The following is a 12,198-nucleotide window of genomic DNA, read 5'->3' on the forward strand; positions in this document are numbered from 1 at the left end:
ATTTTTTTAAGAAAGTACAACAGCAGTCAGTGCCTTGGTATTGAAAGCAGCATGTTTTGATGAACATTTATAGAATTTGCCATCAGGAAGCTATGGAGGATGTGATAACTGGAATGACAGGAGGTTATTTTTCACAGTGGCACTAGCACAGTCCGGGGGGGGAGTGGTCGTCACATCTGGTTGGTGACAGTGAGCAGCCCCGTGGACAGACTGACGAACGGCTTGCTGTCGTTGGATTCTGTAAATCCGCTGGAAGGGAAAGGACACATCCCTCCCGACACCTGACTCCCCCACGGCCTCCACTCTGCTCGGGCCCTTTTGGGGCTCAGGCCCCCCACTGGAGCTTTCTCAAATGTCCCCGGTATCAGTCCGTTCTGTGTCGCGGGGCCCGGCGTCTGGTCCAGGAGCTCGGCTGAGACCAGAGGCTGCCGGTCCTCCTCTTCAGAGATGGCAAAGACGGGCACGCTGATGTGATCGGCCTCGCTTGGGAAATCGCGCCTCTTTCCAGCGAGGCCACTTTCAGCCTGACATTGGGTGGAGGAGGAGGAGGAGAAGCCCTGGGCAGGTTCAGACGGGGAGGCCGGAGGAACCCCCTCAGCGGGTCTTTTGTTTTCGGTGAGCAGGCCAAAACAAGGCCCCGTGAATCTGGAGCGGAGCAGGTTGCTGGTGGAGTTGAGACGCCGCTGCCTCTGCGCCGGCTGCGCGAGCGGGTAGGAGGCGTTGCTGATGGATGAATCGGAGATGTTGCTAGAATCGCCGTTGGCTTCCAGGTGGACGTCAGAGAAAACCTTCCGGCTGTCGGCACCTCTGCAATCAGATCTCAAACTGGGCGGAGCCTGAAATGAGAAAGATTTGAAAGCAAACGACAGCAGGAGAGGATTGTGGGGGAAACCCAGACGAAGGTTTGAGTACTGACGCTGTCCACCAGCTTGGTGAAGGGACTGGTGGAGTTCCAGCTGCACCACTTCTTGTGCAGCTGCGGCAGAGGGGGGAGGAAGTCCTGGAAGGTGCGCACACTCCACGCTCTCGGTCTGGAGCAGCTACCGCTGCCCTCCTTGAACGATCTGCCACCGATGGGGGAGCTGTTCGGGTCTGCTGAGGGCCAGTCCCCTGAAGGGCTGGGGCCGGTGTCACTGTGTCGCAGGAAACGCTCTGGTTGCTGAAGAAAAAACAAATAAATAAATATAAAATAACTACAAATATATAATATTAAAATTAAACTAATAATTATAATACAATTATCATGAAATAAAATGTATTTAAAATAAAAAGAAATAACATATTGAAAAAGTCACAAAAAGTAAAACATGAATATAAAATAAAAATAAAAATGATTCAATAAAAATAATAAAATAAAATGAAATAAAGCCAAAATTAAAAATAAATTTAATTTAATTAAATATAAATTAAATTAATTAAAATAAAATAAAAGAATTTCAGAATTTTACTATCACAGGACTGTTAAAATAGCGTGGGATTATGCCGTGCCCTGGATTCTAATGAAATCCAGACACATCCTCTCTACTGGTTTTTAAGGCTAAATATGACATAACTTATTTGTCAAAGTAAAAACCTAATAACTATGAATATGTTACAAAGAATACAGAGTTCAGATGATGAAAACTTGAATAAGAATATTTAAATAATATATATATATTTTTTTGACAAATTATTTAAACGCAATGCATTGTGGTCTATTTTCACCAATCGAGTGAGCGTTAATGCACACTGTTTTTTGCAGAAACGTCTAAGGAAATTTCCAGGACACTATTATGGAATTGTAGATTTGGAAAACCCAGAATGAGTGAATGATGACTGAATGAGGAAAGAACCAAAGAAGTGGATTGCAAAGAGGACGTGTGCGAAGATGCTGTAAAGGTTTTGGGTGCAGAGCTGGAGAAGTTCAGTCCTGGACACCTAATAAATCAACACAATCTCATTCCCAAGTCATCACATACTGACATTTGGTTAAGTGACATTTGGTTAAGGGCCCCTCTGCGTCAAAAATTGAGGTTTTGGGTGCCCCCAAATTTTTTTGGTGTGCTAGCTGTTCCAATTAAAATCACGGTTCCCTGTTCGTAGATTACATTCTTCTAAGCTTAGACTGAACCGAATTTATAACTCCGTATCACCCTCATGGGATCTATGTGGCGGCGCCAGAGCATCACTTGCACATGCATTTTGGCATTGCCCAGCTTTATTGAATTGATTTACTAATCAATTTGGGAAGAATGTGCCTTTGGAGAGTACACTAGCAGTACTTGGATCACCTGTTTCTTTAAAATCCTTGTCCTGTCACAGAAACAGCTAATCATGGGTATGCTAATTTTGTTACAATAGAAGTCTCCTTCAGCCCCACGTTTTGAGAGGTGGTTGAATGAAATGGTGTTTATGGCTAAAGTAGAGCACATAAGATTCAATAAAAATTATAAACCAGAACTGTTTAGTAAGATTTGGCAACCATTCTTAGAATTCTTACTAGATAAGTGATGTAAATTGTACATCTAGTAGTTTATATATTCTCCACCATTTGCACGCCTGTTTTTTTGTCTTTACGTTTTTATTTTATTCTGTTTTGTTCGTCTATTTACTTTATTTCTCTTTACTCTCTTCCTTTTTTATGGTAATTGTCAAGGTTCACATACGCCGACTAAAATCCTGTTTTGACGCATGACTCTTGTAAAACATTATGTGTACTTTTAAAAATTAAAATAAAGTAAAAAAAAAAAAAAAAAATCACAGGTCCCCAACCTCAGGGTTATGATCTGGAACCGGTCCAGTACCGGGACGCGGAGCACACCGGTACCCTAAATCCAGTACCGGTACCCTAACCCGGTACCCTAACCCGGTACCAGTGCTGCATCCAGTACCACGTCTGGCCCAGTTTGCGCCTGATACTGCAATCTGGTACCGGTTTGGGACCAGTACTGTGTCCACTCCCTGACGTGTCCCATGGACCAGTCACCGTCCGGTACCGCGTCCTGAGGGTTGCGGACCTTTTAACGAACAGGCAGCACATCAGAAAACGATGAGTTGGGGACACCCAAAACACCAGAGAGTGATACAGAGGGGTCCTTAACCAAACGTCAATATGTGACTTCTTGGGAGTGGGATTGTGTTAAATAAATATGAACATTCACAAAGACTATTTATGAATCCAGTGTTCTGAAAGATGAAAAATTAATTCTAATTCTTAAAAAAAAAGACAAAAAAACCCCGGAATGCATTGTGGTCTACAGTTGTGCTTGTGAGTTTACATACCCTGGAAGAAATTATGATTTCTCAACAGAACCCCTCACTTTCCACTTCTGGAACTGGCATTCTCAGTTCCTTGGATATCTTCTTAAATCACTTTCCTGTATTGTACAGTTCTGTTACCTTTTCCCGTAGATCTTTGGACAGCTCTTTAGCTTTCCCCATGACTCAGGATCCAGAAATTTCAGTGCAGAACTGGATGAAGGATGCCATTGGAAGCCCAGAAGCTCTAAGACCTTTTGTGCATGCTTGTGTGCATGTTTTCAGAACAAAGTCATCAGGATAGGAAAACTTTTAAACAGGATCATTCAGGACGTTTCTGTTGTGATTATGTTTTAAAAAGGGTAAACTGAATTTTTTGACAGTAAAAGGCTTCACCCAACCACTAACTATGAGTGGAAAGAAGTGTTTGGTTATCATTTATATTCTATGAACAATGAATTAGAAATCATAATTTCTTCCAGGGTATGTAAACTTATGAGCATAACTGTATATAGCACACTGTTTGTTGCAGCAACTTCAGAGAATTGTAGATTTGGACACGGCGATAAAAGCTGGCAAACGCCCTACATAGTGTTCTAACCGCGGAGTAGTGAGGGAATTTGGAAACAAAGGTGAATTTTCAACATTTTCTATGGCAGCAGAAATCAAAACTGTCATTTTGTTGGTTCCACCTGCTACATTTCCCACTTTTGACTGAGGGCCTTTGTGCAGAATCTGTTGTGCGCCGCATTACATTGAAGGATTAACAGGAAGGAAGTGTGCTGATTAGCTTGGCGCGCTCGGGCGCACGGGCAGCCAGCTGAGCGTGTGTGGCTCCTGGACGGATCTCATTATCATTTATTAAGTAAGCCGTCCGGAGGACCGCAATGATTTCAGTCACACTGGTGGGTTTGTGTACGCACACATCCGCATTAACGTACTTCTGCTCCGGCTAGCAGCAGAGGCCAAAGGAGATTGACAGATTAGGAGAGCAAAGGTCACTTTATCATTTCTGATTAGTCAGTTGCTATTGATCGGGGATTGGAGGGGGGGTGCACTCATCAGAGAGAGAGATAATCCTCACCTCAGAGTGGCAGCGGCTAACTTTGTCTAGACTTGAATTAGCAAGGGCTTTAATATTTAAATGTTTCTGCTGAGCAAAGCTCGGTAAGCACAATGGAAACGTTGAGGTTTGACACATGAGCTAAGAAATCAGCGATTACATTGAACTGGAGACCGCCGTCCAAGGTTTAAAGGGCAAAGGTCGTAAAAGGGTAACTTAAAAGATGGGAATCCACTGCCTTGAAATAGCAGGAAGAGTTCTCCGAAAAAGGTCTACATGTGAGCGCTGCGTGAGCGGCTGGGAGGGTCGCCCGGTGCCGGCATTCGCACTAACCGAGTGTTTTCAACGACCCCTGCAGCCCGTGCAACACTTCCCAAACATGTGAATCGGGGACACACATAGGCAAGACCACACACTGCGTGCCAAAGGGTGCATGACACACAGCAACACACACACTCTGAGCTGGGAACCTGGCTCTGGTGATAATACTCCATTAGCCTGAGCTGCAGAGTTGCAGAAAAGCTTGCCAGTCCTTCAAAAAGCTGCCAGAGTTTGTTTTATGCCAACTCTTTTTCCACCAGCGTACAAAAGGGAGCGGGAAAAAAAATAAAGAAATAAAAAGGCCTGATTATTTGAAGCTCCTCCCACCTTTAATTATCCCCAATTCCCATTTATGTCATCATAGTTTTCATAGTTTGAAGGTATCTTGCAAACGCCAGAAGAATAGATCTGATTGGGAACACTAGGTCAGTTCAAAGCTGTGAATTCCCTTCCCCCTCCGATTATTCATCACTTCTGGGATCGTTTATATAAAGCAAAGTCTCTCATTCAAATGTATTTTTTACATTAAAAGTGTAAAAAAAAAAGTTAGCTGAAAACATTAACTGTATATGAGAAGTGGACCAAGTGAGTGTGATGTCACTCATAAAAAATTGATTACTTCTGGTTCCAACACAACTCAGTCAAATCAAGTTTTTTTTTTTTTTGCAACATCAGAAAGTTTTAACTAGAAATCATCAGTAAGTAGTGATTTATATGGGTCAATATGTCTGTGGCAACCACTCTCACCAATCAGGAGTGAGCTTGTTGGAAGGCCACACCCCCTTCCACTTGAAAGCAGACTACACAAAAATCTTTCAATCAAATTCTTTAAACGTTCCAAATGGCCAGTTTATAACATGATTAACTTTACATTTTAAATTACATATTATAAAAGGGTTTCAGAGCAAGAATAGTTATTCTGGCAAATATAATGACGGTGTAGAAGTCTATGAAATTTTGGCTTCTTGGAGCCAGCAGGTACTTCCTGTTTGGAACATGAAGTGGGGGAGGGGTCAGTCCAGTTCTCATCCAATCAATGGTTGAGAACTAATCTCAGCATTTCTCTTGGAGGTCCTAAAAATTCCTCCAAAAGTTTTGGCGAGCAGCAAACTGTTTCCTACTGTGAGTGGGGAGAAGGGCAGTCCACTTGGGGTGGTGTTTGACGACACGATGAAGACCTCGTCCGCGCCGAGGTCGAGTTCAGTCAGACCGCAGCAGGAAAGGTCCACCTCTGTGTTACCAGCAACTTCTCCATCTGCAACAATTGCTGAAACCCAAAGAAGCATTCAGCTGCAACATGAAGTCTCTTTACTTTTATAGAAATCAGAATAGATTGAAAAAAAAAAAAAGATCCAGGTGAACATAAGAGTCAGACTTGACACAGCAAAAAAGATAACATATAATTCCTAGCTGGAATGGTTCCAGAGCTGTGGGTTTTGGTGTAAACTCTGTGACTGGATCTCATGATAACTGTACAGCCCTGCTGTTTCAACTTCTCCCAGGCTGTTAGTGGCTTCAGTGCCACAACCCACAAGTCTCTCAGGCTACTCAGTCCTGCTGAGAGGAACGTCTGTGGACTGCTCCAACATAAAGTTACTGCCGATTCGGAATCAACTTTCCCTTCCTTTGGAAACGCCTGCAGACATACTGCAAAGTCTCTTTCATTCTACGATATATTGTATTTTTCGGTACTATAAAGCCTCAGTTCCACTGAGCGGCCCGGTACAGGGATTAGTACGGTACAGTCTAGTTAATTCAGTTAAGCCTCGTTTCCACTGAGCGGTTTGTTTTCACGGTGCATGCATGGTGCAGACCACTAGCGTGTCATCGTAGTGCGACGACTAGAAAAGCAACAACAATGGAGGTCATCCAGCAGCTCGTCTTTTTATTGGTTTACTTCTGATACATGGCGTATAACAAGAATTTAATGTTTGAAAGAAGAATACTGCCGTTGGTAACGTTAGCTTAAACAAGCGCTATATTGGTGCTTTTTACTGTCGTCATCACTTTCTGCCAATCAGCAGTTCCATCCATTCTGTTCCACGTTTTAATGGCCCTACAACCAATGGTGGCCCCAAGAGGTACGGTTCGGTTCTGTCTAACTGGTCCATATGATAATGAAATATCAGATCGCTCAGTGGAAACGAGGCTTAAATCACACCAGCAATAGTGTATAAGAAAAAAAAACATTTTATGCAAGGAGTGTAAGTCGTGCTTCTGGGAGAAATTATTTAACAAAATACAGGAACATTAACAGACATTTTATCTCGATCATAAATATGGATTAGATAACAATAGTAGATTGAATACTATTGAATGAATGAATTGGGAACTGATGAAACTTAAAACACCACTCATTATGTTTAAAGCCAGAAACAACTTACTTCAAGTAAACATACAACAAATCTTCAAGGACAAGGATGGAGGTTATGATTCAAGAAAACAGCTGAATTTCAAAAACAGCAATGTACTCGTACTACAAAAAAGAAAATGTGTTATAGTTTTGTGGTGTGGATTTATGGAATAGGTTGAATGAAGGTTTAAAAGAAAGCGAAAGTTTACATTTATTTAAAAAACATACAAGATGTCACTGCTGAATCTTTACAATGCCTGAAATGATCATTACAAACATATGTGTAAATGTAATTTTGCATAGGTGTCATACAGAAAGTAATCTGAAGTGTTTTTGAGAAAAAACTATGTGTGGGATTACACAGGATCACTCCTTTTCAAACCCTGGTTGTGTCCAAATCCCTCCCCCTAATCCGTAACTAATAAAAAACGATATAGTGCGGGACTATATAGTGCGCTGGATTTTAAAGGCAATTCAGACACGATGCTCACTACGGATATGACGTCATCGATTTCATGAAGTGAAAACTGAATAAAAACGAACATTTCACTGCGTTAATTTATGCGTCCACTGTGTTCTGATGGAAAGAATGTGTATGTTTTGCTCAAATATTACATTTAAACACGTTTTTTGGTTTAAAATTGTTCGTCCGCAATGCATTGTGGTCTATATTCGCTAATCTAGTGACCATCGATGTACGCTAGTTTTTCACAAAGACTTCTGGGAAATTTCGAGTGCACTCTATTTAGAATTAGTAGATTCAGACAGCACTAAAAATAGCGAACGCACTGTCTAGTATATTAGCATAAACGCGTGTAAAAATGTTTTGGGCTTCTTCATTCAAAGCTTTTGAGTCCACGCGTTGCTTTGCAAGTTCTAACATAAAAAACATGCAGTCATTGAAAGTTATACCAGATTGAACTCTGACCAATAAGAGACTCAGATTTGGTAGTAACAAATGCATGACGTCTCCTTAAATTCATGGAGGTCCCAACCTTTTGTAAATTCCTCAAGAAGTAGAAATGAATGGTTTTGGTTTATGAACTTCCGAAATTATACGACGTCGGAATAGAGCTGTAAAAGGAAACGCCTGGAGCAGGATATACACTGCTTCAAAATGTTTCCCACCAAACCTCTTCCAATTGCTTAAAAAGTAGAATCAGTAGGAAAAGAAAATAAGGAAGAAGAAGCCCCTCCCTGCTTGTCCAGCGTGAACACCACTGGATAAACGTGTATTCAAGAATGGTCGTTTAGCACATTCAAGAATGAGTTTCACATGCCAGATGCGAACATCAGTCGCTCCTAAGTATAAGTTGCAACCGCAGCCAAACTATGCAAACAAAACACTGACTTGTTTGTTATGGTAAGTGGGAAAATCCAAATACAGATAGTTTGAAAAGAAAAAGCTACACTGCGAGATTAAAAAAATGTTTACTCTTGGTTGACTAAAAGACTCATTTTCTGCACAGTTTGACTCTCAAACCTCAAGTCTGAACTTCAGCAGATCCCTGCTTTGCCTGGAAATGAACTGGTACAGCAAGATTTACATTCTTGACAATAAAAATTATCATTCCTGAAATCATTGGACTTCAACTGGTGGTGCAGATTAAAGGCGTCAACAGTAAAACGCTTGCTTTGGGATTTTTTTGCTCTGTTGCAGTGCCTCTTTTCCGCATAACTTATGGTTGTTACTTGAATCATAAGGAACCATTTGTGGAAATTGTGTGAATCGTAACAACGCCCCCCCCCTAACCTGTATGTGGGGGACTGTCGTCGTTTGGGTCCGCTTCTGCAGCCGTCTCCAGGTCGGCCTGATTCTCAGCCATCAGCTGGAGCTCGCTGACCTCTGCTGCTGTGTTCTGAACTCCTTCAGGCACCTGAAGACAAAACAGTTCAGTTTTACAACAAACAGCAGCAAAAGTGCATGAAAGCATGTATATTAGTGTATGTTTAAATTAAAAAAAATAAATCAGCTAAAATGAACGCTTAAAGCAAAAACATAAGGATTCTTGAGTATATGTCCATGACCCTGATATCTGCTGTGTCATGGTTGACTTCTGCTGAGTACAGGTTATTTTATGAGACTGTACAGCACTTCCAGCTGCTTTGGCTGTTGTAAATATGATGTAAAAGAAATGACATTTATTCTGAAAACAAGAACAGTTTGATTAAAGAACTGTAACTGTAATAAAAGGTTCAGATAAATTAAAGTTGGAACTTTTCATCTACAGAACGATACAGACCAGGCCTGGGATAGGCACCAGCATCCCTGTGACCCCAAAAGCAATTAAGCTGATTTGGAAATAGATGGATTGACTTCTACATATTTATATCCAAAGACTTGTAATGCAACTTTTAATAGCAACTTTTCTCAGACAAGTAGGGCCCTTCAGGACTCTTGCGATGACCCTTAGTGGGGCCACGTGGAGCAGAAGAATGTGTTCTTTCTGCAGGTTTGAGCTTCCATCTTCCCTTGCAGCTCTCCTCGTCTTGGGTGGTGCACCTCTGGTTGGATGGTGTTGCAAGTCTTTGAATTAAAAGCCCTTCTTAACATGGTTGATGTTACTGCTATTCCCTTTAGCAGGGAATAGCAGTAACTGGCTCCAGGCAGTAGTTGGTGTTAAGAGTTTGAGGTCAACATTATTGCTCTGGTTTTGGCTGTTGGTTGGTTGGCGGGGGGGAAATCACACTAAAATCCCAACATAAGCCAACATTCATTCTCACAAATCAACCATCATTTTTATTTTATGCATGACACATGGTTTCACACCCACACAATGACCTGCCTCCCATCCTGTTGTTTAATGAAATCCTCTCTGACAGAATGATGGACTGAAGTATTGATGAAGCTGATTAGATTGGAGTGATGAAGAAGACTCATAAATACTCCAAAAATAGGAGTTAGTTACAAGATAAATAACATAAATACTTGATTTAAAAGGGTTGGGGAAAAAAAAATCATGGCTCCATTAAATAATATGTGCAGACAGAATAAATAAAGAATATTTACATTGAATGTAGGAATCTCCATTACTGCAAAACAAACAAACAAAAAAAACAACAAAAAAAACCCAGACTTTATGATTCCATATTTTCCAAACTCTTAGTACGTGCTCTGCAGGTTTGCTTTGTTGTCAGCTCCCAGGCTCCTCTGAGGATAAGACTAAAAACCTTCTTTTTTAATAAAACTCATGGTTCAGGTTGGCAAAGGTAACCCCGAGCAATGTCTCTATGCTCTTTTTTTGCATTATGCAAGAACATTTTAAGATCCAGTGGTTACCAAGATGTGCAATTAAAAATATAGTTAAGACAGTCTGGCTTTGTTTAATGATTTTTATGGATTTTATACAGCTCCTTGATGCAAACGTCACTGTCACTTAGATCTTTAAAGGATAAAAGAATTAAGGACGGCAGTATTTCTTTGTCACATTACAATGTATGCAGTAAATGACATGAAAACTCTTTAAGAACATTACTAGCAAAGAGGAATCTAATAGACTAAGCCTACAACACCACTGTTAACAATCAGACATTATTCGGCATAGTGTAACCCTGGTGCTATCCTAGGCATGTTTACATTAAAAGTGGGGTTATCTGGTCATGAGAGGGAATCAAATATCAATATAAGGGTGGGGTCATCTGGACCCCATAAGATAGCACAAGAGTTTGACAGCAAACTTTGGTAGAGGCATCTCAGGTAGAGAGGAGGTTGTTGAAAGTGCCAGTGGGAGTCAAAAGAAGAGAGATTTTCCTCCTCACTCCCTAACTAAAAAATTACTTAGTGTAGGACTAGATTTGAGAACTAATTTAGGCACCATCCACGGTACTTTTTCTTTAAAAAACAACAAATATGATGTCACAGATTTCCCGAAGTAAAAACCTAAAAAAACCTGAATGTCTTACAAAGTCTATTTTATGAATCCACTGTGTTCTGATGATGAAAACTTGGACGGTTTATAAAGAAAATAAATTAAAGTACCCTATTTTCACATGAAAAAAATTGTTCAAATGCAATGCATTGTGGTCTATATTAGCTAATTTAGTAAGCATAACTGGAGTCACTGAGTTTTTGCAGAGACTTCTGGGAAATTTCTAGGTCACTCGATTTTGGAATTGTAGATTCGGACAGCACTACAAATGGTGAACGCATGATATAGTGCACTAAGTATCAAGTAGTGAAGGAATTAGGACACAACCTAGGAAAATTGTTAACCCAACCTTTAGCTAGCCCTAGAAAGGTGGGTCAGATTAACATGTTCATGTCAGCAGGTCCAAGCAGGTGATTGAAAAAAGAAAAAAAACAAACAGGTTTCTGTGGTAGAAGTGCAGTATCTTCTGACACAGGACAAGCAAGTGCAATAAGGAACAGCTACCGTTATGGAGTTGTATTGTATGGAGGTTGGAGGGTGTATTCTGAATTGAAAAGTCCATTGGTCCGGATCAAATTCTAAATCTTGGGTTTAGTCTGTGTTTAGACTGTCAAACTAACTTTTTTGTTTTGAAAAAAGCTTGTAAAAAAAACTACGTTACTAAATTTCTTTTCAGTCATTGGCCAGGAGTTACAAAACGACAAGAGAGAGAAATCATTCAATCTCTGGCGGGATAGTTTACTCATTCAAACGTTATATTTCACTGACCAATTTTGAACGTCTTTACCAACGTCAGGTACAACGCTTACTTTTGGTACTTTGGTACGGCAGAGGCATGCTGCAAGGCGGTCGCTGAGGAGACGACCACCAAGAAGGTACGTTAATACGGTAAGTGTTTATGACGTATGGTTTGTTTGAAAAACAGTGTGAGAAGCAACGTATATCCTGTTAGAAGTCGTTTTAATGAACCTGTGTTCATCTATCCAAACTCTAATGAGTTTTTGTGTCTTGTTGTTGATCTGTTTACATTCTTTGATGGCTGGTTGTGGTGAACGTTTTGGCTATGTTGTTCTGCTCAGAGCACAGAGACTATTCAGACTAAGGAAACTCAGAGCAAACTGGAGCTCAGTCCAATTGGAAATGAACAGAGACCAACTCAAGAATTAGGTCTGAAAGCAGTTCCTGGACCAGAGTCTGGTTGGGCGTATTCAGACTGATAATGTATTCCTTAGTTATGTAGGGATAGAAATGATTGTTTCTGTATCCGTTCTGGTGACATCCTGAGGCAGAACACAAGCGCTGCATTACCAAAATTAAAAAAATAAATAAAAAATTGGTTTATCCGTTTCAAAATG

General features: G+C 40.7%; 1 protein-coding gene across 1 annotated transcript in view; it reads right to left on the reverse strand.

Moving 5' to 3' along the window:
* Positions 1-12,198, reverse strand: part of si:dkey-112e17.1 — a gene marked incomplete in the record, with an annotated part of 36,617 nt that overhangs the window by 344 nt on the left and 24,075 nt on the right. The window contains 4 exon segments of the mRNA XM_024276377.2: positions 1-836; positions 917-1,159; positions 5,743-5,888; positions 8,728-8,851. Of these exon segments, the coding sequence (XP_024132145.1) occupies positions 171-836; positions 917-1,159; positions 5,743-5,888; positions 8,728-8,851 (1,179 nt within the window).

Source organism: Oryzias melastigma, linkage group LG9, assembly GCF_002922805.2.
Source record: "Oryzias melastigma strain HK-1 linkage group LG9, ASM292280v2, whole genome shotgun sequence".
In the NCBI taxonomy this organism is placed as follows: Eukaryota; Metazoa; Chordata; class Actinopteri; order Beloniformes; family Adrianichthyidae; genus Oryzias; species Oryzias melastigma.